At 35.0% G+C, this 27,118-nt stretch overlaps 3 protein-coding genes across 5 annotated transcripts; 2 read left to right on the top strand and 1 right to left on the bottom strand.

Annotated features, from left to right (window-relative positions):
- Positions 1 to 2,183: 2,183 nt before the first annotated feature.
- On the bottom strand, positions 2,184 to 12,379 carry LOC137712045 (beta-glucosidase 24-like). Of its 2 annotated transcripts, XM_088683738.1 has the most exons (17): positions 12,143 to 12,379; positions 10,696 to 10,809; positions 10,449 to 10,582; positions 10,197 to 10,341; positions 9,889 to 10,091; positions 9,502 to 9,623; positions 5,303 to 5,497; positions 5,133 to 5,191; positions 4,981 to 5,056; positions 4,762 to 4,839; positions 4,198 to 4,285; positions 3,829 to 4,087; positions 3,608 to 3,723; positions 3,282 to 3,505; positions 3,133 to 3,161; positions 2,646 to 2,860; positions 2,184 to 2,566 (listed from the first exon to the last, which is right to left on the bottom strand). In XM_088683738.1, the coding sequence occupies exons 1-17, from the start codon at positions 12,299 to 12,301 to the stop codon at positions 2,392 to 2,394; spliced, it is 2,391 nt and encodes a 796-aa protein (XP_088539864.1). In that variant the 5' UTR covers positions 12,302 to 12,379; the 3' UTR covers positions 2,184 to 2,391. The 2 variants fall into 2 exon arrangements, with proteins under 2 accessions (XP_088539864.1, XP_088539863.1); XM_088683737.1 differs by lacking the exons at positions 9,502 to 9,623; positions 9,889 to 10,091; positions 10,197 to 10,341; ... (1 more) ...; positions 10,696 to 10,809; positions 12,143 to 12,379 and adding an exon at positions 6,629 to 6,722.
- A 2,530-nt stretch (positions 12,380 to 14,909) lies between these two features.
- Positions 14,910 to 18,027, top strand: LOC137712917 (cycloeucalenol cycloisomerase). The gene is made up of 8 exons (XM_068452119.2): positions 14,910 to 15,070; positions 15,184 to 15,326; positions 15,522 to 15,605; positions 16,146 to 16,187; positions 16,638 to 16,748; positions 16,821 to 17,012; positions 17,351 to 17,448; positions 17,543 to 18,027. The coding sequence occupies exons 1-8, from the start codon at positions 15,064 to 15,066 to the stop codon at positions 17,733 to 17,735; spliced, it is 870 nt and encodes a 289-aa protein (XP_068308220.2). The 5' UTR covers positions 14,910 to 15,063; the 3' UTR covers positions 17,736 to 18,027.
- Positions 18,028 to 18,569: 542 nt separating this feature from the next.
- LOC137713146 (ribonuclease J) lies at positions 18,570 to 26,686 on the top strand. Of its 2 annotated transcripts, none has more exons than XM_068452406.2 (17): positions 18,570 to 19,162; positions 19,652 to 19,874; positions 20,218 to 20,341; positions 20,636 to 20,692; positions 21,173 to 21,364; positions 21,443 to 21,520; positions 21,876 to 22,058; positions 22,176 to 22,256; positions 22,927 to 22,992; positions 23,093 to 23,185; positions 23,680 to 23,805; positions 24,106 to 24,219; positions 24,369 to 24,464; positions 24,546 to 24,643; positions 24,740 to 25,242; positions 25,623 to 26,068; positions 26,160 to 26,686. In XM_068452406.2, the coding sequence occupies exons 1-17, from the start codon at positions 18,976 to 18,978 to the stop codon at positions 26,253 to 26,255; spliced, it is 2,763 nt and encodes a 920-aa protein (XP_068308507.2). In that variant the 5' UTR covers positions 18,570 to 18,975; the 3' UTR covers positions 26,256 to 26,686. The 2 variants fall into 2 exon arrangements, with proteins under 2 accessions (XP_068308507.2, XP_068308508.2); XM_068452407.2 differs by having other exon boundaries at positions 18,730 to 19,162; positions 20,218 to 20,327.
- Positions 26,687 to 27,118: the final 432 nt, after the last annotated feature.

Below are 27,118 nucleotides of genomic sequence, written 5' to 3' on the forward strand. Positions count from 1 at the left end.
GCGACGTTTTGTGTTTAACGTCACGCAAACATACTTTGCGCAACGTATTTAGCTGCGTCGCGCAAGTTTTCGTCGCGCAAACATGTTTTTGTACTAGTGTACACAGGGCCAACAATTCGCAAGCCTCCCGACTTATGATTTTATTTTTCCTTTATGTATAATATATAGATTAAATCTGCACCTATATATCAAATTGTTCATTCAGTCTCTTTGTCCTGAGCGTCTTATCACTGCACCACCAAGCGGCTTTTCTTTAGTATTTTATTTTATTTTTTTTGGTATTTAAAAGCCTGGTTTTGCGTTTTATTTTAATTTCTTTTTGGTATTTAAAAGCATGTTTTGTATTTTATTTATTTTTTTGGTATATAAAAACATAGTTTTTTGTTTTATTTTAATTTCTTTTTGGTAATAAAAGCATGTTTTGTATTTTATTTTAATATTTTTGGTATTTAAAAGCATGCTTTTGCGTTTTATTTTAATTTTTGTTGGTCCTTAAAAGCATGGGTTTTGAACTCAAAAACATAGGGATGTAAATAGATACCTAGCCACCACACCAAGTCTTTTTTTTTTTTTTTTCTTTTTTAACACTATCTCAATTTATATATAATAATAAAAACTAAAATGTAAAAGAAATTTTTTATTTTTTTGGTATTTAAAAGCATTGATTTGTGTTTTGTTTAATTTTTTTTAAAAGCATGTTTCATATTTTATTTTAATATTTTTGACATTTAAAAGCATGATTTTATGTTTTATTTTAATTTTTGTTGGTACTTAAAAGCATGGGTTTCGAACTCAAAAACATAGGGATGTAAACAGATACTAGCCACCACACCAAGATTTTTTTTTCCTTTTTTAACACTATCTCAATTTATATATAATAATAAAAACTAATATGTAAAAAAAAAATAGCAACCAAATGTTACACCTTTTAAGGGCTTTAATTTAATTTAATTTTTTTTTTTTTGGTATATAAAAATAAGGAGCTTCGAACCTAGAATCATAGGGATATACAAAGAGGTACCTAACCACTACACCAATTTTTTTTCTTTACCTCAGTTTATGCATAATCATAATAATTAAAATGTAAAAGTAAACATACCAACCAAAATTATATACATTTTTAGGGGTCTCGCACAGGCCCCAAAATCTCAAGACCGGCCTTGCCTCATGTCTACCTGATTTGGACGCACAAATTCCAACTATTACGTGGTTATGTAGGCAAAAGTTATAGTTTTGTGATTGAAACAATGAAAGTGATATTCGTGTAGAGGTTAAATAGTTTCACCAGGTAGGATACACATCACCAAACGATTTAGACTTCGAACATCACATATGGTTGTAGAAACCGTGGTAAGCCTTCTAAAGGTAATTGTCATGTCGATGGTTGTTGTTGCACTTGTGATTTACCTTAATGCCATAAACGTGCCATTTACTCATAGATACTTTGTTTGTTGTTTATAACACTTCAATCGATGGGTTAGGTAATTAAAATTAATGTATGGATGGATTCTTAGTAGATGAAGAATTTAAAATTGGACGTGATTGCATTTGTACAACCCACTTTAAATAGATAATTTATCATTGTGAGAAGTTGAAATGACACAAAATATTCATTTACACCGTAATAAAATAATTGTGCTTGGTTTTTTTTGTCTGCAAAAATATTTGTGATTGTTTGTAGGAGTATTTCATGAAAAAAGTATTTCAGAAAAGAAAAAAAAAGTTGCAAGTTTTGAACCTTATATGATACATCATATCTAGGATGAAGTTGCAAGTTTTGAACCTCATACGATACATCATATCGAGGAATTCAACATCCATGAAAAGTGGATCTAGGATCCCAAAAATAAGGAAAGGTTTCTAGCAGATGGACATTGCTTACAAATTTCTACTAAATGGGCTTTGGGTATTTTGCATCCCTCCCTCTCAGTTTTTTCGTTTTGTTTTGTCATCAAAAAATTGTGCACGAGTATAGGATGTTCCACCGCACATTGGTTACAGACTAATCCCCTTCATTGCAGCCAATTGTTAATAGCAGAAAAGAGAAAAAATAGAATAGTAGGAAACTCCTGCCTCCTTGCAATGGGAGATACAATTGCTTCACTTGTTTCATTGAGTGTAAGAAACCCTTAAACTCTCTTGAAAAAATGATTCTTTAACTAATAAGAGGACAATCAAAGAAGTTGATGTAAGATTGTTTTGCTTGCAATATAACAAGTATATTAAAAGTACATGGCATTCCCACAGAAATTACAAGCCTATAAAACTCAACGTTCAAGGCACATATAGTACATATGTTACCACTCTTTATTTACAGTTTTCTGCAATTGTGTGCAAGAAAGTAGACGAGCTTGATCAACCATCTGGAGTTTATATCGAAACCTGAGTACGTCAAGCCTCGCCCTTTAGGAACTTAGGGAGCCACTTAGCAGACTCTTTTGGAATACGCTTGAGATTGTCTTTGTAGTCGACATAGTAAAGCCCAAATCTTGGGATATAGCCTTCTCCCCATTCAAAATTATCAGATAAAGTGTAGTGGAAATATCCTTTGACATTCACACCACTCCTGCAAAAACAAAAACAACATAAGTAAATGTATACTCCATGCATCCTCAAACTTGTAAACATAGATTGCAGTGACTTACTTTATTGCCTTCTTGATCCAGTACAAATGGCGAAGAATGGATTGAATTCTATGTGGATCCTTAAGTGCGTCACTAAGTCTTAGTTTATCGTCCTTTGCCTCAGTTATTCCATTTTCAGCAATGTAGATTTTAGGGTGCCGGTACTTCTTTTTCATAAACTTTAGAAGTTGTTGTAGGCCTTGAGGGTAACTGTAGACGAACCGACTGCCTCCAGCCTACACAATTAAACGAACTTAGTTTTACTATATATAGAGGGAATTGTTATTAACACTCCAAAAATCTCATTTTACACTCCTCACAAGTGTATTTTTCTTTCTAATTATGGAATGTTTGGAGTGCCAAATGAGATTTTTGGAGTGCTAATAACAATTCCCTATATAGAAAGATGGAAATTAAACTACATAGTACAAAATTATATATGCATGTCATCCTTCCCCATTGGCTCAATTAATAAATATCAACTTCGCAAGTCAAAAGTTATGTGCACCTGAGGGCCAATTTGGGTTCCATTTGCATCTACAACAATCACAACATAAGAAAACCGTATAAGTTTTAAAAATTCTCATTGACTTATTGACACAAAAACACATGTGCGCACACAGAAAAGAAGTAATGGTGAGTTATTATGAAGTTTACTAGTAATCGACGCCAAAGCTAAAGGATCATTGCTATAGGAGATTGGTGTTTGTGGATCTGCTGGGTTGTTTCTACCATATCTCGTGCTGTAATAGTTGATGCCGACAAAATCTAAGGATCCCTTGATCATCTTCTTCTCTTTCTCAGTGAAATGTGGTAGCCTGTCCTTGACAAATCGTCTCATACTCTTTGGATAAGATCCATATACTAATGGTTCCATGAACCTAAATAAGAACACCATATACAGCAATAAGAATTCTTATACCAATTAAACAAGTAAATTTAGGGATATATATACAGTTGTACACACACATATATATACTAACCATCCAAGTTCAAAGTCTATTATTCTTTTTGCTGCAGCTTTGTCTTCTACCGAACTCGAATAAGGCTTGACAAATTGCCCTACTAGACAAATTCCAATTTGTCCGCCTTGCTTTTCCTAAAAAATAATATTAACCAAGAAAAAAAAATTTAATCTCATTTATTTGAGATATGCAAAAGACAAAGCTTCTTTATTTCAGCAGATTCGGTATGAGCGTTTCACCTGAAATTTCTTTCGGTAAAGCTTAACGGCGGAAGCATGGGCGAGGAGAAGGTGGTGTGACACAATGTAAGGTTCTGTGGCTGAATTACCACCATTTGTGCACGGAAATACAGTTTGAACTGAACACCTGCCGGGTGGACCAACGCCTTTGTCGTACCCCATCTTCGCCATAATCCATGGCTCGTTGATTGTAATCCAATTTTTCACCCTATCTCCATAAAGTTTAAAACAAAGTTTACTGTAATCCTTGAAATCTTTCCTGAAAAGAAAAAGTGACAAGGAAAATATCAGAATTTATGGTCAATGACTAAATGGTATGTTATCCTAAACTATGAGAAATGAAATGGATGTAATTTAGAAGGTGCTTACACGAAGGAGCGATTGAGAATGCCGCCGTACTTGTCTGTCAAAGCTTGTGGTGGATCAAAGTGCAGTATCGTCACAAATGGTGTGATGTCTGCATTAAAACATATGGTGATATATTAGAAACTCTTCAGTGTGACAGTTAACCCCACCTTGTGATGTTAGAGTCCAACTCATGTGTGTTCATTATTAATTTTATACTGTAAATTTATCATCCATCCATATTACACTCATCACATTAAGAACTTTCTGTGAATACGACCGCATGACTATTTGAAAATTGTATTTTATGTGAAGTGGATTTGCCAAATTTCTAGAGAGTGGATTTGTCAAACTTGTACACAAAGAATGAAAAATAAAATATGTGGAAAATAAAGCGTTGTTTCTACTTTGAGCTGGTCGATGTGGAACAAATTAGTACAACATAAACAAAGTTCAACTGAGATGCTCATGAGATTACGGAAGCCTACGAGATCTTTCTGGATATATAGATTTCAACAAACTTATGTATAATATATACAAGATCAATTATTGTCGTAATATAAAGGATTTGCTTGAACATATTCTTACCATTCTTGATTAGTTCATCGATGAAGTTGTTGTAGTGATCGATACCCTCTTGGTTTACTCCACCACTCAAGGTTCCCTCTACAGATTGAGAGTTTCAAACATAAAGCAAGAGTTTAGCAGAGATTAAACATAAAACCTTCAATTTTAATTCACAGATTAGCGGAACCACTTATTAGCAGAACTGGAAAAGAAAAAATAGAACTAGGTAAAACTGATTACTAGGAAGAATCCTGGTCCAAGAGATGGAAAATCTGTGAAAATCAACTCCAAGGTCCTTGAGACCCTTCACTTCTTCCTACAATTACAAATATTTGGTTTAAGATTTATGCCAAAGACGAGAGAAACTTAATTATTGCTAGCTCGATATGCACCTTGTATCGCTTGTATGAATCGATGGCTGTAAACATGTTCGTGTGGTCTGCAATCCGTTCTGAGGGTAAACAAAAAAATCATAAACAAAACATAACGAACATAAGAAACTAAGAAAAGTAAATGCATGCATTATAATATATATGTCTTAGCAGCTGATATATATATAAACCTGGGAATTTCTCAACGTAGTAGTCCCAAACACTTGGTCCTCTTCCTGCTTCTTTTGCAGATCCTTCCATTTGTGCAGCAGCAGTGGTGACTCCGAACACGAAATCACTAGGGAAGTCGGACCTCTTCACTTTTAGTTCTTTAGGGTTTGATGCATTTTGTAATGGCTGAAACTCGTTCTCAGCATTCACATCAGCTGCATCAACGTTTGCACTTAAATTTATTGGATTTTTTTAACTTTAATCCTTCAAAAGATTGAAATTTAAAATAAACCTGATATTATATTAGATATTGATTATAATCCTTTGATGTGTCCTTAATTCAAAATAATTAATATGCATTTCAATTAATGTTTCCCATTAAATATTTAAATTTATTAATATACACATTTTAATTTATTTTTTGACCAAAAAATATTTTATTTAATTTATTAATTTTATTTAATATTCTTCAAACTTGAAAAACTCAATTAATATATCTAAATGTTAGTACCAAAATGTATAATATTGAACTAATGTATTTAAATGTTAGTACCAAAATGTATATATGTACCAAAATATATGCACCGAAATGTATTATATTAAATTAATTACCAAAATATATGCACCGAAATGTATTATATTAAATTAATTATCTAAATGTGTATACTGAAATGTATATACCGAAATGTATGCACCGAAATGTATTATATTGAATTTATGTACCTAAATGTTTATATCAAAATGTATGCACCGAAATGTGTTTACCTAAATCTATGCACCAAAATGTATTATAATGAATTTAATTTACCTAAATGAAGAAGACAAAGTACATCGAAATATATTGAATAACAAAAATTAGTTTATCTAAATGTTTACAACAAAATATATTACGATAAATGAAATGAAAATAAAAATTATAATGAAATAAAATTAATACATTAGAAACTAGGAAGAAAAAGAGAAATAATAAAAAAATCAAAATATAATTAATAAATGAGGTTATTAATGTATCAAGGGAGTAAAATTAAATTTTGACCTTACTAATGGTTTTAATCTAAAAGTCATCTTTGCTAAGGATTAAGATGAAGGTTTCTATAAATTTTATTCCCTTTTTCATGTTTGAGATGCAGCTTCAAAATAGCGAAGAAAAAAAAAACCCGAAGACATGTTTTATCGATTGGAAAATTCGTGCCTCAACATATTTTCATATGAAGAACTGTTCCACAATTGTAATTTGTCTTAGTTGTTGATGCAATATGGTGAGCAAACAAAGCAAAAAATAATTATCAAGAGAAATTTTAAGATTTAAGATATTGAAGTTAATTTTATAATTAGAACTTACAAACCTTGTGACAAAGAGGCAATAATAAAAGCAATGGCACACATCCCTTGTAAGATCCTTAACCATGGTGGTAAGAACTCCATGACCTCCAAAACAAAAACCCTAATCTTAATCTTTAATTAATATTTCTTGTCAGATTAATGAAACTTAACCCATCTTTATAGGACCTCTTCTTGTCTAGCCATGAACAAGAAAACAAGAAACCAACTAATTAAACAAGATTAAACACTATTTTTTCTATATATATATTTTTTGGTCAACAACAAGAAACAATTAACAAACTGAGAAAATGGTAACCTTTTTTTTTTTTCTTGAAATTAAGTGAGATATTTTTTATGTGGATCACCAGTATATTAGGAGTTTGGTATCTAGGGTTCTTGAAATATTAATAACAACTAAACAAAACCCACCATTTATAGGCAAACCATCATCCTCTCCTTTCGTGAAAGTTCCCTTTCCCCCTTCGTTAGAGTACCTTCTCTCCCATGTGTACGCCTTTTTTGACATATTATTGGTGGCAGGGCCGGCCCAGGTCCAGTGCGGGCAGGACGACCGTCTGAGGCCCAAAAAAGTTGGGGGCAACAAAATTATTAGGGTAATATATTGATATATGTTTTTATAAGAGTATAAATTTATAAAATTTGGTTTAGTGACTAAGAAATTTAATCAGATCTAGTGCTTTTGTTGTTCAAAATTAATGAAATGAGGAGGTCTTAGGTTCAAAACATCATGGGTGCTTATTTACATTTCAATTTTTACAAATTTCTTTTCATAATTGTATAAATTTATAAAATTTGGCTGAAAGATCAAGAAGTTTAATTAGAAGCAATGGCTGTTTAAAATTAACGAGACGTCCTAAGTTCGAAATGTTATGTGCATGTTTATTTTTTTCAATTTTTACAAATTTTTATTTGGTTGTTAATTTATTTACTAGCTAGTAGTTATGTGGGTTGTTATTTTTAAACATCCATTCCAATTCAAGTCTAATCTTCAACAAAGAGTAACGCGTAGACTAAATTTTTAGACCAAATTTGCAAATAATATTACATGACATCAAAAGGTTTAACTTAGTGTTCATTCATTACTTATACATATTCTTAAAGACTCGAAAACATTATTATTTTTTTAGTCTTATATTGACGAGGTTAGTAAATAAGAAAAAATACCTCACGATTTATACAAAAACACTTTAAAAGTTTAGATGGAAAACAAAACTCATAATCTATCTACTTGTAAGCCCAAAGTTTTTTAGTTTTTTTCTCTCGATATAAAATAAATTAGTTATTATGTGTTTCTAAATTATTGAGTTTGAAGTGTTTTTCTAAATATAATTTTATTGATGTCTTACATGTGAAAACAAATAATTTTTTTATATGAAGTAATGACACATTTTTAACGTCGTCTTGGGTCTCAAAAATCTGGACCTAACTTGCTGGTGGGATTTCTTTCCCACTGGTTTCTTTTAAACTCTGGTTCAGACCACAAGTTTTTACACTCTATGACTCAGATCCATTTGCTGCTCGATGGAGGAGGGTTGCGGCTTTCTCTTCCGCCACTTCTGGGGAGTCGGTTGGATGGATCCACTGCTGGGGTGGATGGATCCACTGCTGGGGAGGATGGCCGTGCACGGAGCAAGATTGCTGTGCTTCAATGGCGGTTGTATTACGGGCTGATTTGGGCTGTTTAGTTTCTGTTTTTTGTCTGACCCAATTTCTGTTCACCAAAGGTGCCAAAACAGTTTTTGCAGTACTAACCCAACGTTTAAAGTGGTCTTAGTTTTGTTTATTCTCTTTTTCATTTTTAATCAACCCAAAGATCAAACAAATTTTTGCACCAGAGCCACACCAAAACCTTGCAACAAAAAACAAAAATTGTGCAATAATCTCAATTTACTTTTTATTTTTATTTTGGTCTTCTTTCGGTCTGAAATTTGTACAAAAATAAATAGTATAAAAGCAAAACAATTAAAAAAATATGGTTTTATAAATTAGTAAAACAATAAAAAATGCATTTGTGGGGATGAGTAATATACTTTCTGTTTTCTTAAATTAGTAAAATAATAAATAATTTCACAAGTATGACATGGTTGACATCTATTTCATTAGAATGAAACTGTAGGATTTCAAAATTAGATGGAAGAAATAGATAAATGGCTGGTTTGGAAAGTGTTTTTAAATGACTAAAAATGCTTTACAGAAAATTTTTTTGAAACCAATTTCTAGTAAAAATGCTCATTAATTCTGAAAAAACACTTGAAGTACTTCATGCAAAAACACAAAACTAGTGTTTCCTAAACGCAATAACACTTTCTTTAAAAGTGATTTTAGTTGTTTAAAAACACTTCCCAAACAAACCCAAAGTGTATTTTGATTAGTGGATGGCATTTAATTTTTTTTTTTTTCTCTTTTTGGTCAACAACATTTAATTTGTTTTTCATTGTTAGACATCTTCTCTTTGGTAGATACATTAACTTTGTAAAAATTAAACAGTAGGCACATAATGTTTCAATATTCAGAGTAATACAAATAATATTCTCATTTTTTTTGCTAATTTACCTTACCTAAAACATAAATAAATTAGAAGTAGAACCACAATTAGATTCTTGTTTAAAACAACTGGCTAACATAACATTACAAACAAAACCTAACAAAGCCATTGAAAACTCCCCCTTCAAGAGTCGAGCATTGCTCGAACCCTAATGGGAAGTCCATACAGCCTAATGCATATAATAAGATTATGCAACTGGCGTGTAGACTCGCGAACAATGACATTTATGCATGCCTATACCACGAAAAATAAAAGTTGGCAGACTCAACCCTCTCAAGAAAGAGAACTGAAAACAAAAAAACAGAAAGGAAGACTATAAGCAAAGGTTACCTTTCTGATGGTTGAATCTTCGGATGATTTCACAACTGCTGATATCCCAAATGCAGATGGTGCAGTCCTCAGATGCGGATATCAGACCAGATTTGCTGAAGGTTAATGCGGTAAAAGATCCGCTGCAGGAATTATAGGTATGTAAGCAAACTATAATATGGAAAAATGAATATAGCTCTTATTTTGTTATAGTCTAGTACTATTTTTTTCTTCTTCTTCTCAGATTTGAAACGAGAGAGAAGAGAGATTAATCTAGTTGCAACTTACAACTACATTAATAAGATGCTGAAAAATAAATGAACTATAACAGAAAAGATTTTGTTGAGAAAAGGAGACGTTTATCTCCAGCGATCTAACAAAATTAACTTGAAAGACCAATTACATTACTTGTGTCCTTTTAGCACAGGTGACTGATCTTCAGCACCAACCAAATAATCCTCTACCAGTCCGATTTCGAGTTTGTTCACAAAAATTCTTCCGTCTATACTTCCGGAGAAAATTAACTGCTTCGTTGAGTGAAGAGTAACTGCAGTTATCCCTGGTGGATAAACTTGAGTATGCATGAGGTTTCCCAAGACTAGATCCCAAACCTAACAACAGATACATAAATCAAAAGAATAATTTGCTCTCAGTAAGAAGATGATCAATCAAAAGATACAATTTTCTGGAGCAAGAACTAAAACGAGTTTTGCGACCTTGCAAAAGCCATCAAGTGAGCTTGATATTAACACTGGACTAGAGATGCCTGATGTAGTTAACAAGCCAGTTATAGAGGATTTATGCTCCGTTGAATAATGTAATGGTGACGGAAAGCTTTCAACATTTTCTACATCCAGCAAACTGCCATCCAAACGATTGAAAAATAGCATCTTTTAAATTCTTATTATCCTAGAGTTTTTCTAGCATCTAAAAAGTGACGAGGGCAAAATACAAAGTTTAGTTGTTACCTAATCAAGTTCCACACAAATATCATCCCATCATCTGAACCAGAAACAAGAAGAGAACCATCATCCGAAAACAGCATACAGCTCAAAGATTTATCATGTCCACGCCAAGTTTTGAGCATTTTTCCGTTAGTAACCTATGCATCAACTCATTGCAATCAGGACCCAACATTATCGACTTTCTTATTTACCATGACACAGCATTTCGAAACAAGAAAAAGTGGTGGAATTGGTGGCAGTGATTACAAACCTCCCATAGGTAAACATCTCCAGATAGAGCGCCAACTGCAAGATATAGACCATTCTTTGTGGAAGAAAGTGGCCCAATGGCCTCCAGCGGGTAGCTCTGAATAGGCCTCTGAGGCTAATATTGCATACAACAAACAAAATATGATTTGCACGAGAAAATAATGTTATTGTTTACGTTTTTTAGTTCAAAAGGATGGTGTTATCCACACACCTATTTTTAGAATCAGAGGCGTGCGCAATCTATCGAATACAACGGTTTAAACCTAGACATCAATCAGTACAGGAAAATTGCAAAGGATAACCGAATTTCCTTGTGTAATAAAATTTCTTCCTAAGATCGTAGCAATCTTGAAATTTGAAACACAAAGAACATGTAATGATCTCCCCCAAGGTGAGATTATAGGGGTAAATCATCTTAACTGAAGGTTATTGGTGACAACCATGGTTATTGAGGTTAATCCACGTATTAAGCCACCAATGGTTGTACAAAACCTTGGATATTCTTTTGATCAGCCCCTCTAGTTAAATAGCTTGTAAAACTACAGAATGTAAGATTGAATACAATTTGTATTTAAATAGACCATATAATCCATTCTAATAAATTGATCTCTTTCAGGCATTTTCTTGAGTCTCTAATCGTCATTAGGCCAACATTTACACATAACTGAACAGAGATCAATTACAATTTCCAAAACCCCAGGGTTAACTAGGGAACTGTAACACTCCAAAATTGTCGTCCTGCACGAATCCATCATCCATGTCAATATTACTCTAATGTTTTTATGAGGAAGGAGTGCAAAATGACCCTTTGGGAGTGTTGAAAAGACTCTTTTGAAGTGATGGATTACTCTTCTAGAGTACCAATTAAAATTCCGAGAAAAATATATCAAGTTCACCGATTTGAGATGTTAAAAAAATGTGATTTTCCCAATTTAAATCTTGATTTCATATGATCAAATCCATGTATGTATACATGGGAATCAATCCACACACAGATTTACGAGAGAAGACAATCAAATTTTTTAGGAAAATGATTTTCACACCCCGTTCCTCCTTCTACGTATCTCTATTTCCTTTTTTTTTTAGGTTTCCCAAGGTGTCCCCAGGCAAAGCTCAGTATTAATCCTTTGAGGTACGGTCGGGCGCATATGCGGGGACCTCTTCCAAGAAAGTTTTCTACATCCACAAGGGCTCGAAACCGAGACCACTTGCTTAAGCGACCAGAGCCCCTTCCACTCTGACCAACATTCATTGGTCTCTATTTCTTTTATGTCCCCTTAATTCTCCTTTGATTTATCAATCCAATAATCACAAGGGTTTGTTGGGACAAAAAAAAAAAAAAAAAGAGGTGTGCATAAATCATTTCACATTTCCTATTCTAGTACAAGATCACTGAAATCAAACAAACTCTCATTGTTGAAATCGAGTCCAAAAGCTCTGAGAATTACCCTGTTCAAGTTCCACATAGAGATGGCCCGCCGCCCACGGAGCCTGGTTTGTGAACCTGAGCAGCTACAAGGACCTGGTTTCTCAAGCACACAAGACCACGAGCAGGAGAAGCGCAGGTTGGTATGTGAAGGAGTCGATCCCCTGTGTCTATGTTCCATATAGTTATCCCTGCTACCATACTCTTGTCACTGCACACAACCACCGCCTCACCACCACCACTTCCCATCTCTCTCTCCTCTCTCGGTCTCTGTCTCTTTGTGTGTGTTTTGAAATTGCATAGAGAAATGTAGAGTTTTATAGAGAGTTGTGAATTGTGATTATGCAAGGCACAATGCATGTCAAAGGGCTTTAGTCTGTGGGCGTGCATGGAAGGGGTGACGCATGGCACGTAAAAGCGTGGAAAGGACAAAGGCAGCTGGAGAATTTCGTACCTTTCGATTGTCTTGCTCGTATAGCACTTCGGGGTTTGAAGGGAGAAATTTTTATGTGCACTGGAAACACTGTTGTGCAAAATTAGGTGTTATAATATGAGAGAATGATATGATTGATATGTATCATTTTTAGGCTACAATATTAATAGAAAAATACATATGTTATAATTTGAGGGGAACAGTAACATCAGTGATAATGTTTTTGTGTGCACTGAAAGGTTACTCACGGTGACGTATTTGAAGCCAATTAAATATTACCATGTGTTTTAGTTTGTCCATGTGGGAGTTCATGATTGGATTTAAATGTTGTTACTGTGACGTCTTATGAATTTTCTTGTGAAGAGCGTCATGTGTCTATGTTATACAAGTGGTCGACATGCAAATAAATGATTTGCCGGCTATGTCCAATGAAGCAAAGACACATCAAAGCAATTACGTAAGTGGGCCCCTGAAGAAGAAAAATGATTCTTAAATTGAGATTTTGGAGAGAATTTAATTGATTTATAAATCTATGGAGTTTGATGAGTTCAATTGATTTATAGATTCTATGTAAAATTTTGAGTGAGATGCCTCAAAATCTCATGGGAAATGAGGTATTTGTTATTTGTTATGCTTGAAATACTCTATGAAATCTATCCAATTCTTCGGAATCCTTCACTTTTTAAAATCTTTTCAAATCAACTCCTAATTGAATACGTATGAAATTTTAGGGTATCTCCAATGGGAGATGCAAAATGCCTTGAAATGAGCATTTTTCATCTTTTTTTGCTGGAAAATTCTCTAATGATCGAATGTAAATTATTCATCTTCTCCCGAAGATGTAAATAAAACTTAAACTTACATTCAAGAGAGAAAATTAAATTGGATCCCCACTTTCATTTACATATGTCAGAAATGTAGAATGAGATGTAAATATGATTTTTTGAATCTCAAATTTGAATTTTCCCATTGAAGATCCCCTTATAAACTTACTCAAAATCCTACTAATTTTAATCAAGATCCCCTAATTGTAGGCACCTAAATTTCTACAAATTTTAATATATTCATTAAAAAAAATCTTGATTAAATACCAATAAATGCGCTCATAAATTAAGGGTGGTGAGTAAAAATACACTCATAAATTTATAAAAAAATATTTTTTTTCAAAATCTCAATTAAATACACTCCTTGTCGAAAGTTAACTAGATTTGCAAAAACAAAATACTACAGACAAAAAATGACTTACGTACATGCTATCAAAGCTTGTCACATTAGTTACCATGTTCATGTTGAAACTGGGCACCCTTGAACAAAACAAAGACCATATCTTTTTTATTTCTTGTCTAAATTTAACGAACAAATTAACCAGAAAATTCGCTTCTGAAAACGTAAGTTAATGTTACATCATCCAATTAACATAGACTAATGAGCTTATATGTGAGTAATCTATTGTAATTGAAATAGGAATTCGAATTTGGGTTCTCATAAACTTTGAGAAGAAAATTGAAATGAAATCAAGAACGCTTGGTCCACATTAACATATCTTAGAGGTAGAACTGGAAAAAAATTTCGAAATTCCCAAATCAAATCCAAAAAATCCCAAACCCATAACGAAAAATCCCCAAAAATATTTGGTTTAGGATTCGGGATCTCATTTCGGTTCAAAATCCTGTACCGAACCAGCCCTACTTAGAGGTATATTTTGGCAAAACGTGGTGTTGTTAAGGTTGTACGTCTTTATTTAGCCTACTCAACTCCAAACAACTTACATTCACTTGTTTTAAAAGATAAGAGTAAATTGTAGCAATGATCCATTTACTTTAACTCAATTAAAGCAATGGTCCTTCAACTAAAATCTATTACCATTAGTCTCTCAACTCATCAAAACGTACAACTATAGTTTCTCAACTAAAAATTCATTACAATTAGTCCCTCAACTAAAAATCCAACTGAAGAAATAGTTTATCAACTTTAACCCAATTGGAGCAATAGTCCCTTAACTTTAACCCAGTTGTAGCAATGGACCTTCGAACATAACTCATTTTGACAAAATTCTGACGAAGTTGACGAAAAATATCATAGTTACATATTTTGATGAGTTGAAGGACCAATGGTAATGAATTTTTAATTGAGAGATCATTGTTCCAACTTAATTAAAGTTGAAAGACCATTGCTACAATTTACTTAAAAAATAAAACTACTACATTTCTCTTGGCACCAAATTTTGATGACCTAGTTACAGTGTCAAATTAGATTATTTTCTTCAAGGTCACTTGTACATTAGTAAATACCTAACTCAACAGACCCCTTTTAGCAAAAACTCCACCACCTCAGCACAATACGACAAGTGACAACAAGTACAGAACAGCAGCAATATCTAGGCGCAATCACGACGGAGCTCACTCTCACTAGTCACTCAGACAGTGAAACACTCAAAGCACCGCCCACCGCTTCCACGTTCCGCCCCGATCCGAGTAAAAACCACCGGTTTTGAAGATCCGAATACCAAAATGGGCGGTAAAGTTCGCTACTACTCGAATTCAAATTCTTCAGTTGATTAGGGTTTTGAATTGCGGTATCGGAAGTCTAATCCGGGTTTTTGATAAACCCGTGTTTGGCAATGCGTGCAGGTAAAGAAGAACCGGATTGTTATTCGAGTTTATGGTTGGCTCCGAATCCAAGCAAGAGATGGGGGGAGCTCTTCTTCCTTCTCTACACTCCTTTCTGGCTCACTCTCTGCTTGGGAATCGTCGTGCCCTTCAAGCTCTACGAGGTTCGATTTCCGTATCATCTGTTTGGTTACTGAGAAAATAACAAAGAAAATAATAGAAAAGATGGAAACTTTATTTGATGAAATGTATTTGTAGTCCGTAGCAGTGAAAAAGTGTTGATTTTTTTGGGTGAAATTGGTCAATTTTCTTTTGCTAATTAGTTTTCGTAATTGGATTTTGATCTGTGTATGCGGCAGAGCTTTACGGAATTGGAGTATTTGCTAATTGGATTGGTTTCAGCAGTCCCTGCATTTTTGTTGCCAATGCTCTTCGTCGGGAAGGTATTACTTGAATCTTACTAAGTTCAGCTTAAATTTCATTTTTTTGGACAATTTTCAGCTTAATTAAAATGAGGTGTCCGGAATAACGTTTAAATTTTTCGTTTCCCTATTGTCGAATGATGGTTAAAATTACAATTCCACTAGCCCTTTTATTTCCACTCTCGAAAGTGCTTCTTAAAGTGCTTTTGGTAAAAATGTTTTTGGAACCAAAAATGCAAGTGAATCTTGGTTGTTCTTCTTCCAAGAAGCACTTCAAGTGCTTTTGGAACCCAAAAAAGTTTTCTGTAAAAGCGCTTTCAATTATTTTAAAGCACATCCAAACGAGCCAATATTCCTTGTAGTATAAACTTCATTACTGTTTTGAAGTTAGTAGTACTTTAATCCAATATACGAGAGAGAAAGTATGCATTCGCTGATAAACCAATGTATGATTAAGCTTTTAGTGCAATGGAGTAGGAACTATGGATTGTATTAGCCAGAGTTTGTTTATGTTCTAACCTTTTCTTTTTTTTGTTTAATTTTTTGCGAGTATCGTTGCAGGCAGATAGCAACTTGGCTTGGAAGGATCGTTATTGGGTCAAGGCAAGTGTTTTCCTGGGGTAAATTCATTATATGTCATAATTAGGACAAGGTCATCGAACAATGGAACTTATAATTTGGATCATCAGCTTTTGTCTTATTGGTGATATTTTTTAGCAAGGAAAGTCTATACCTTTTGCAGCCAGTTATGCTGGACTTATCGTTTATTCAGAATGCAGTGATATTTCTCTTCTTGGTACTTTGTATGATGTGTTTATATGCATGATATCAAACATCTTGGAAAAAACACTCATCATTTGTTTATCAAGTTGCAAAACATGTGATAAATGAAAATTTTCCGATGTGAGTCTTGTTCTTGTCCCTTGAAGCGGTTCTTTTATCTTCACTGCTTTACTGCACTAATTGATCCACTAGCACTTTGTTTAATATGACATTCTCATCTGTATTATAATTTTATGCTTAGCCTGAACCAAACTTTGATTTCTGTAACAGGCCAGCGTGTGGATAATAATTTTTAGCTATGTTGGGAATTACTTTTGGACCCACTATTTCTTCACCGTTTTGGGAGCTTCATATACTTTCCCATCATGGAAAATGAACAATGTAAGCGAGAAATCTTGAAACGCTCTGCAATAGACTACCTAGCTTTTCTAATCACTTTTTATTTCTGTGCAGGTACCGCACACTACCTTCCTCCTGACACATGTTTGCTTCCTATTTTATCATGTCACCTCAAATATAACACTTCGCAGACTACGCCATTTTACTGCTGAATGGCCAGAACAAGTTCAATGGGTTGCTGAGGCTGCTTGGATTTTGGCTCTTTCTTATTTCATTGCATACCTGGAGACTATAGCTATTTCTAACGTATGTTGCAACACATTTATGATATCTTTCATCTAACTACTTGTACATTTTGACTAATTTCTAAAGGTGGCCTATCAATAAATTAGGTTAGATAAGGTAGAATGCTGTAGTTCATATATATGTCGCTTCATGTTCCTCTAGTCTTCCTTATCCTTTGCATTCCATTTGACCCGTATGCCTTATCCGCTATCTCTGTTGGTTGGTGACACCCTTGCAATATAATGGAGCTCGTAAATAATTATGCATTCCATTCTTTGAAATGCTGGTAATTTAATGATTCGTTGATTTCTATGTGAAATAGATGCTGTTACAATGATGTTTGCTTTGACCATGTGCAGTTCCCTTACTATCAGTTTGTGGACCGGGCGTCTATGTATACAGTTGGTTCCTTGTTTTATGCGATCTACTTCATCGTTAGCTTTCCCATGTTTCTTAGGTAAGAACCAGACAGCCTTTTGGTTCAAATTATTGATCAGAAATATATCAGATCACTTAGAATGCTCATAACACGTGTTTGTTCATGTTAACAGGATCGATGAGAAGCCTGGCGATCCATGGGACTTGCCTAGAGCGGCCATTGATGCTTTGGGCGCCGCAATGCTGGTGACAATTATACTAGATCTGTGGCGCATCTTTCTGGGACCTATTGTCCCAATTCCAGAAACAAAACAGTGTCTTCAACCTGGACTGCCATGGTTCCCGGGACACGCTGCCCAAATTTGACAACTGCTTGTGCAACCGGGGACCTCGAGTTATTTCCCAACACCGGAAGATTACCACGCTCAGGGATTTCTTGCAGTTGCTGCTGCAATGGTTACTGTACCATGTTTGGATGACTAATTTTAATCTCAAGGACATAAAAAGAATTGTATCAGATTATTTCATATGATGCATGTGTTGTTGTACCTTCATAATTTTTGACACAAAGGATATTTTCATCCAATGTGAATTTACTAATTTACCACTACATCAATATGAATAGCTTGTACAAGTACAAGTCCTGCTTTCTGGAAAATGCTTGCTTACAATTTTCAAACACTCACCACAAAAATTGACACATTGAAATCCAACCGCTAACATCTATGTGAAAAAGATAATAACTAAGGAGTCGGTATTCACACTTCAAAATAGTTATTATGTAGTTTAGTTTTTGCTTTTAGCGAGGAATTTGTGATTCAGTTGATTAAGAGCATTTAGAGCATATGAGATTGAGTGTTCAAATTCTTCTTCCATGGCAAATTCTAGTGCCTGCTTGTCAGCCCAAGTGGTTATGCGGCCACGCACACAAATTGAGTGATTAACAACCACCCTATCTTGGTCCTAAATTTATGAACTAAAGGTGACATGCGACCGATTGTACATAGGAACTTGCTCTTTTCCAATATCACTTGTATTTGTTCATTTATTTTGGTTTACTAAAAGAAAATTGGTAATAATAATAAGAGAAAGAAAGAAAAAAGGGCGTTAAACAAGTATGTGTGATTTTATACACGTGTGGGGTGGGGAGAGGATCCAATCCGGGATCTCTCCCATCAAAGGTTCAGAATCAAGTGATTTATGTTGTTGAAATTTGATCTAACGGCTACAAACAGAGTCCCTCTAAAAGTTATAATAATTATAGTCGTTGAATCAAATTTCAATAGTCCGGATCATTTAATCCTTGATCTTTAATGGAAGAGATCTGGACCGAATCCTCTTCTGTGTAGGTGGGGGTTGGGGGGTGGGGGGAATGGTTTAAGCAAAACCCACTCCCACGTGCGAGTGCTTCACCACCTTCATCCTTCCAAAAATGATAAGAGAGATAATTCAGAAGCCTACAAAAATCCTCTAAAATCCTCTCTCCCCATTCTGCACTCTCCCTCCCTCCTCCCCTTTCCCGCTTCTCAGCAAACCCCAACAGCCTCCAGATTTCCGGGGTTTCGTTTCGCCGTTTCGGGCCTCCGAAACGTCCACCTCCACGCTCATGCAATTAGGGGTTCTGGGGGGTTTATCTGTTTACCACTCTCTCTACCCAGCTCCGTTTAAACAAAGCTCGTTGGCCCAAATGGCCGCTCTCGGAGCTCTTTCTCCTTGTCCCTACAGCCTCCTGTGGCGGCCGAAAACCTCGAACCGCTGCGTTTCGTGCTCCGTGGGCTCTTCCACTGCTACAGGTACTTAAAATAAGAATTTGGGTTTTCTTTTCTGCGTTGGAAAAGTTGAAGAAAATGGAAAATGGGAAGTATTATGAAATTTAGTGAACATAATTTTTAGTAATGATGTTTTTGTTTAATTGGGTAACAAAGTTTTCATTCTTCTGTTTGGTTTATGGAATTTGAAGCAGGTTATTTGAACTAATTGGAATTCGAAATAGGGTTTAGTTTTGCTCTGTAGGTTGTTTTCACCGTCTCGGGCATTCTATTTGCGAGAAAAAGATTATAATTTTGTTTTAAAAAAAAAATTGATTTTTTAGTGACCGTACTTGGGTATAATGTGCATTAAGCTTATGAATATGTTTTATATAGATTGTTTTGACAAGAAATCGAATGAGAAGTTATGTTAATAATCACAGGTTGCATATTCTAGTGGCTCCATCTTACCATCGTATAATCGAATTTTTTTAGATGATATTGATGGTTGTTTTATTGGTTTAATTCATTTAGGAACACGTAGGTCGAAAGTAAGAAGATCAGGAAGGATGGAAGGGCCTCGGAAAAGTATGGAAGACTCTGTTCAACGAAAGATGGAACAATTTTATGAAGGGAGAGAGGGCCCGCCAATTCGTGTTTTACCAATTGGTGGCCTTGGAGAAATTGGGATGAATTGCATGCTGGTCGGGAATTATGATCGCTACATTCTGATTGATGCTGGTGTCATGTTTCCAGAGTATGTGAAGTAGACTAGTTTTCTATTGTTTATGCTCCTGAAAGATTGTATCTTAGTAATAATTAGATGTACTTTTGCCTGGTATGGGTTTCTTTTCTTAGGAGATTTCTTCTTTCCACATTTTTACCGTTATGAATTCCGTTTATTTAAGTAGAATCGACAAAATTTCGTAATAGCAGCATAAATGGAAGGATAAATCTGCTGCATACATTCACAACTAAGAAATGCTTTGCATGAAAAATGGATCCTTATTCGTATTTGCTTCTTCTATGAGTGTCTGCTGAAAGTGATCCCTATTTGCCTTCTCTTTTCTTCTGCTTATGTATGCTATATGTATTTTCAGCTTTGATGAGCTTGGAGTCCAAAAGATTATACCTGATACCACATTTATCAAAAAATGGAGCCACAAAATTGAAGCAATTGTTATTACACATGGGCACGAAGACCACATTGGTGCGTTGCCTTGGGTAAAGTTTCCTTCTGATACAATGGAAATGCCATTTTGGCTCAATATCATACTTATTATAAATCTACTGCATTTTCTATGTTTGTACTTTGTAGAAAGAAACATCATCAAAGGACTGATTCCATAAAGTAGTTTTTGCTGTTTCTTTTACTTCTAGTGCTTTTCTAGGTTAAGACGAATTTAAACTGTAAATGTTTGTTCTAGTTAAAAAAGTTAATTTTTTGAATTAACATCTGCTGGAAGTTTATTAGTTTGGTTATGGATTTTAGTTAATACATATTTTTTCTCCAAACAGGTGATCCCAGCTTTGGATCCCAATACACCAATATTTGCATCATCCTTTACCATGGAGGTAATTCTTGCGTAACTTTAATTCTGCAGCTAAAAGTTCCTCTCACGATATGTAAATTTCAACAATGTTGTTTTCCAATGCTGACCACCTAAGAGTTGTTGGTCTAGCAGTCAGGTCCTTGGTTTGCTCCCAAGTGGTCTGGGGTTCGACTCTCTCCCACCTAGCAAAAATGCTAGAGTTTCTCGCTCCCCAAATATTGTGGGGTCAGGCGGGGAAAAAGAGGAGTGGGGGGGCTAGTGATTAGTCGAGTCAAAGACTCGGATACACTAGTTTAAAAAAAAAAAAAAAAAAATGTTGACCACCCGTGGAATGTTAAAGTACTTTCTTTAACCATCCATTTTTAGGGTTTCTGCATCTTATATTGTTGATGTATATGAATCTTTTTGTGATGAAGGATGCCTATCCTCTTGAATTCCTGGGGTTTTCAAATTTTGGTGTTAGCATAATTTTCAAAAAAGTTGATATTGTTCTTTTGAACAGCTTATCAAAAAACGTCTGAAGGAACATGGGATCTTTGTTCCATCTAGACTTAGGACATTTAGAACAAAGAGGAAATTTACGGCTGGACCATTTGAGATTGAGCCTGTTCGGGTGACACATTCTATTCCTGACTGTTGTGGATTAGTTCTTCGCTGTTCTGATGGGACAATTCTTCACACTGGGGACTGGAAGGTAACATTTTTGCACCTGTATAGCATCTTCTCTTCTTTGATTAAATTCTCAAACTTAATAATGAATTTTGTTAAACAGATTGACGAGTCACCATTGGATGGTAGAGGTTTTGACCGTGAAGCCTTGGAAGAACTTTCAAAAGAAGGAGTAACATTGGTTAGCCACTGAGTCTAGTAATGATATATTTTCTGATCTCTTATCCTTTAGGATTCACTTGGTAGTGAAACAGGCATTTTTCTTGGGGACAAAATAGGGGTTTAATTGTTTGTGCTGTTAAAATCAAGAATATGAAATTCATATTGTTATTTGTTACTAACCATTAATGGAAAAATTTATATATTCTGAGTCTAAAATATCTCCTCAAAATGATGGAGTATACATGAATTGTGCACGTGGTTCGTACATTGAAGAATTAAAAAACATCTTGTAAACCACATTTTTGGTCAAGATTTAAAACTGTTTTTCATGGAGGAAAAGATGAAGGTATCAATTAATGCCCATTTTTTGTCAGATGATGAGTGACTCTACAAACGTACTCTCACCTGGAAGGACGACGAGTGAATCTTCTGTGGCAGATGCGCTGTTGAAGCATATTTCAGCTGCGAAAGGGAGGGTTATTACTACTCAGTTTGCTTCAAACATACACCGACTTGGAAGCGTGAAAGCTGCTGCTGATTTCACCGGCAGAAAGTTGGTAGGTTCCTATGACTTTATCCAACATAATTCAGTGTGCTTCTTTTCCTTAAATTACCTTCCACCTTAGTATAGTGTGAGATAAAATTTTTCTAAGTGCTATATTATGATCTGTTAGGTATTTGTTGGTATGTCCTTAAGGACATATCTTGATGCAGCTTGGAAGGATGGGAAGGCACCAATTGATCCATCATCCCTGGTAATAATGCCTGTTGTCTAATTCTCTTTTACATGGGTAGACGAAGATCCCGTAATTTTTCCTCTTTTCCATCAAGTCTGGGTATGCGTGCATGTCCTTATCATATGAGATCTTGTGTTGCTTCATGTGACGTGGAAGTACAATTAAAGAAGTAAAAGCTAGCATCAGCTTCTATTTGGCTGACGAAAACTGTTTTAGCCATAAATGAACTGTGAATAGAAAATTTGACTTGCGTCATTTTTACATTCAACTTATTTCAACTAAATGAGTTCTATCTCGAAGTCCTTTACTAGTTCTTGCCAGTAAACTCTATTTGGGGCCGCATCCTCTATTACTCGATTACGTTGTAAGCTATCAAGTTTTCTTCTTTCCACTTTGACCTGAAGTTTGTTTGGATTATGCAGAAGTATAATGTTTCTAGTTCAACACTTCTAGTCTGGATAATTAAACGATCTGATTCTTTTTGGGGAGATAGTAGATAACATACCGGTTGTTATATTTAGGATTTTGGAAACGGGTGCCTGATGGACTAATGCTGGAATTGGAATTATGCTTGGTTATCATTTAGATCTCTATATTAGTAATGGCATCTATTCACTTTTCTCCTCTTTTTAGTGCGAGATCTCATCTCAGCGTAAAGTTTTACTTATTTATTATTACGTCAATTTAGGTGAAAGTGGAAGATATTGATTCCTATGCCCCAAAGGATTTGCTGATTGTCACAACTGGTTCTCAAGTAAGTTTATCAAGATGCCCTCCTATGGCTGCCCGGTTCCATAATGTTAAACCTTTGGCTGGACCTTTTTTCTGGCAAATGATGTATGCTATTGTGTCAGGCAGAACCACGTGCTGCTCTAAATCTTGCATCATTCGGAAGTAGTCATTCCGTCAAACTGAACAAAGAGGACATAATTTTGTATTCAGCTAAGGTAAGAAAACTTGATTTAATAAGCCTCTCCAGTTGATTTTTGATATAAATTATATCTATATGAGTTTTCAGCATAACCAAATTTATTTAGATGAATAAGAATGTTTATGCTCTCAACTTCGTTTGTTTATTGACGTATAGTTTCTATACCCCTTTAAAACTTATTTAGATGAATAAGAATGTTTATGCTCTCAACTTCATTTGTTTATTGACGTATAGTTTCTATACCCCTTTAAGTTTCCTATACTCATGGTTAACAAATCTAGCTTTTCATTGAAAAAAGAAAGAAAGAAGAAATCTTTCCAAAGTTTAATTCACATGGGTCCGTAGTCAAAGTTGAAATTACCAAAACTGGAAGTTGCATGCAGAACATCAGCTAAATCTTTTGGAAATCTTTTCCAGTTATTTCTACTGTTTTTCAGAATTCTGACATCTACTGTCGCTGCATGGTGAGATTGATCTGTTTGGCTATTTTTGACCTTGTTTACCTTATAGGTAATTCCTGGTAATGAATCTAGGGTAATGAAAATGTTAAACCGCATATCAGATCTTGGGTCAACTATAGTGATGGGTAAGAATGAGGGGCTGCACACTTCTGGTCATGGGTATCGTGGAGAATTGGTAAGTCTTGTATTTCAAGATTTCAATTTCAAAAGGTCCTACTTTATTTATATGATAGGATTTTGTTCTAATCTTCTCAACGGCGATGATAAACTTTATATGACATTGTTGCTTCTTCTTATTTAGGGACAAAAAAAAAAACAGTAGTCTTTCTTTGTTTCACCTTCTTATTTTCTTTTCTCAAGGACTAAGTTACAATGCCATAGTGATTATTTATATTCTGATATGCCTTTTCATGTGCAATTTTCATGTGGTTCCATCTTATATATTTTAACTGGGAAATCTTATTTTCTTTTAAAGGAAGAAGTGCTTCAAATTGTGAAGCCGCAACATTTTCTGCCCATACATGGAGAACTCTTGTTTCTCAAAGAGCATGAATTGCTTGGGAGATCAACTGGCATTCATCACACCACTGTGAGTCACTCTGTTTATCTTGTTATGCTCATGGAACTTATCCTGTTGATAATTCCTTGGTCGATGATATGATCTAATGATATGTAGTATGCGTAATTGTAGCTTAAGTTTTCTTCTGTGGTCATAATTCAAAAAGATTCATGTTACAGGTTATAAAAAACGGGGAAATGCTTGGGGTTTCTCATTTAAGAAACAGAAGAGTACTTTCCAATGGTTTCACATTGCTTGGAAAAGAGAATTTGCAGGTTGGTGCTCCTTAAGAAGTTTTATCTGTGTATTATGATAAGTTAATCGAGCAATTCTAATAATCTAGTCCTATATTACAGTTGAAGTTTAGCGATGGCGATAAAGCATTTGGCACATCAAGCGACCTTTGTGTTGACGAGAGACTAAGAATTGCCTTAGATGGCATAATAGTGGTCAGGTAGGTTTCATAGATTCATCAGTGACACATGCATATTCCTAATATGGCAATTTCCATATGATAGCATCCTGATCTTCTTCTTTTCTTGGTTTTAAGCATGGAAATCTTACGACCTCAAAACGTAAATGGTTCAACTGAAAATAGCATAAAGGGGAAGATAAAAATTACTACTCGATGTTTATGGCTTGACAAAGGAAAGCTTATTGATGCACTCTACAAAGCCGCCCATGCCGCACTATCAAGCTGCCCCATAAGTTGTCCTCTTCCTCACATGGAAAGAACAGTGTCTGAGATATTGAGGAAATTGGTAAGAAAGTACAGTGGTAAAAGGCCAGACGTCATTGCCATTGCCATGGAGAACCCTGCAGCAGTTCATGCTGATGAGGTCAGTGCAAGACTATCTGGAAAATCTTATGTTGGTTCAGAGGTGTCACAGTTGAGGAAAGTATATGATCAACATCAAATTAAGAGTCCGTCAACTAGGACACAAGCAGATGATGGCAAGGCCAATACACATTTTCCAAGTCAGTCAACTACAACACAAGCAGATGAAGGCAAGGACAACACATTGCAGAGCATCTCGCAACAAGATACAGAAGGTCATTTACTCTCTCTCTCTCTTTCTCTCTCTCTCTCTCTCTCTCTCTCTCTCTCCACATGCACATGGGCAAGTGTCTTCATAGACACCTTTTAGAAACATGTTCGGCATCTATATGCACATATGCAAGCATGTATATGCATGTATTCAGTAATTATATGTAACACTGCACCGTAAAATGGTGTTTCTTAGCAGTAACTATCGATATTTTCATGATTCATCGAAGAACTTTCCCTTCATTATGTATTGTAGGCTTTTCCCTTTCCATGACTATCACCTCTATGTCAATCTGATGTATCTAAATATTTTTTTACCTGGAGTTGTGATTTCTGGCATTGACGTTGGGTATGTTTTATTCTTTCATCTCATGATTCTCATCAGAGTCCGTACTTGAAGATGATGGCATTGAAGTCGAAGGACTCCTGCCTGAGGAAGATTCTGCCACTTCAAGTTCCAAGCCAGAGAAGCTTTCTTCTGATTCAGAGGATTCGGAGGATTTTTGGAACGCAATGGTTAGGTTATCAACTGGTGACAAATCAGTAGAAGATGAAAATGGTCTGGTTGCAGAACAGGAAAATCCACAGAAAGATGGTCCTGAAAGCAGTGAAATACCAAATCTTTCAAAGCCCGTGAAACGCAATAAATGGAAGACTGACGAAGTTCAGAAGCTTATTACAATGCGCGGGAAACTGCGTAGCAGATTTCAAGTTGTGAAGGGTAGAATGGCCCTCTGGGAAGAGATATCTAGAAACTTGTTGGCCGATGGGATCAACCGAAGCCCAGGACAATGCAAATCTCTGTGGGCATCCCTGGTTCAGAAATATGAGGTTTGTCCACCTACACCTTAATGCCCGCGTTCCTTCTTCCATTTGTGCTTGTTTTATCATTGCGCTAATCAAATAATGTCTTCACGAACAGGAAAGCAAGAGCGGAAAAAGAAGTCGAAAGAGTTGGCCATACTTTGATGAAATGGATGGAGCTCTGTCTGATTCCGAGGAATTGGCAACAAAATGATTGCTAGAGGCGAAAACAGTTCCCTGAACTTCTGAAAAAAATCCCCGAGAACCAACATTTAATCCGATAGAGCTCGAGGAACAGCCAGACAAATGATAATTCAGCAAGACTCAACGTGTGGATGGTTGTCAGATCGAAGGGATTTGAAAATGAGAAAGTGAAGTAGGTAATTGTAGCATTTCCCTGATAACCTCCATGTATATCAGTGAATCAGATGGACAAGCAAAGGCTCAGGGTCGAAATTTTGTAGTGGGAAGATATCTTTAGCGCTATAGGGCTCGTTTGGAAATGCTTTTAAAATAACTAAAAGCTCTTTTGATGAAAATGTTTGTTATACCATATCTTCTTTCAATATTTATGTTCTTTTTTTAGAAGAGATCAATATTTATATTCTTATTTTATAAAATGGTGAATGCAGGAAAATTTTCTAACGCTTTTAGTTGATTTTGTAATATATTCTTCTGATTCTATCATATGATTAAATTTCAAATATAAACTTAACCAGGTTGTTTAAAGTAATGCGTTCCCTCTAGGCACCTAAATTCAAAAAAAAATTCTTTTTAGTTCAAATAAATTTAATGTAAAATATCGTTTGTATTTAAAAAAATTTATCGGATGTAAATTCAAATGCTGAGTCGATGTACATGTTTCTTATTACTCAAACTTTAATAAGAAAGATAATTGCTCATGATTGACAAGTCATCAAAGAATAATTTAGGTTTCACACGAAGGATTTGACTAAACTTGTATTCTTTATGGATCATTCTGGATAACTGACAACTGAATTTTGCATCACAACGCGTGGAAGAAACACAATATTGTATGACATGTACAATCTGTACTTTTTTTTTTTTTTAATCAAC

The sequence above is a fragment of the Pyrus communis genome, chromosome 14, assembly GCF_041283825.1.
Source record: "Pyrus communis isolate YQ-2024b chromosome 14, ASM4128382v1, whole genome shotgun sequence".
NCBI lineage: Eukaryota > Viridiplantae > Streptophyta > Magnoliopsida > Rosales > Rosaceae > Pyrus > Pyrus communis.

What these genes read in the sequence shown, in the direction of transcription:
- LOC137713146 (XM_068452406.2), top strand. Translation starts at nt 18,976, where the DNA reads ATGCAATTAGGGGTTCTGGGGGGTTTATCTGTTTACCACTCTCTCTAC. An exon ending in GGGCTCTTCCACTGCTACAG is followed by an intron (nt 19,163 to 19,651) that starts GTACTTAAAATA and finishes TAATTCATTTAG; the next exon opens with GAACACGTAGGTCGAAAGTA. An exon ending in GCTGGTGTCATGTTTCCAGA is followed by an intron (nt 19,875 to 20,217) that starts GTATGTGAAGTA and finishes ATGTATTTTCAG; the next exon opens with CTTTGATGAGCTTGGAGTCC.
- LOC137712917 (XM_068452119.2), top strand. An exon ending in AGACTATAGCTATTTCTAAC is followed by an intron (nt 17,013 to 17,350) that starts GTATGTTGCAAC and finishes GACCATGTGCAG; the next exon opens with TTCCCTTACTATCAGTTTGT. An exon ending in AGCTTTCCCATGTTTCTTAG is followed by an intron (nt 17,449 to 17,542) that starts GTAAGAACCAGA and finishes TCATGTTAACAG; the next exon opens with GATCGATGAGAAGCCTGGCG.
- LOC137712045 (XM_088683738.1), bottom strand. Translation starts at nt 12,301, where the DNA reads ATGGAACATAGACACAGGGGATCGACTCCTTCACATACCAACCTGCGC. An exon ending in TTTGTGTGGAACTTGATTAG is followed by an intron (nt 10,342 to 10,448) that starts GTAACAACTAAA and finishes TTTGGATGGCAG; the next exon opens with TTTGCTGGATGTAGAAAATG. An exon ending in CCTGTGCTAAAAGGACACAA is followed by an intron (nt 9,624 to 9,888) that starts GTAATGTAATTG and finishes TAATTCCTGCAG; the next exon opens with CGGATCTTTTACCGCATTAA.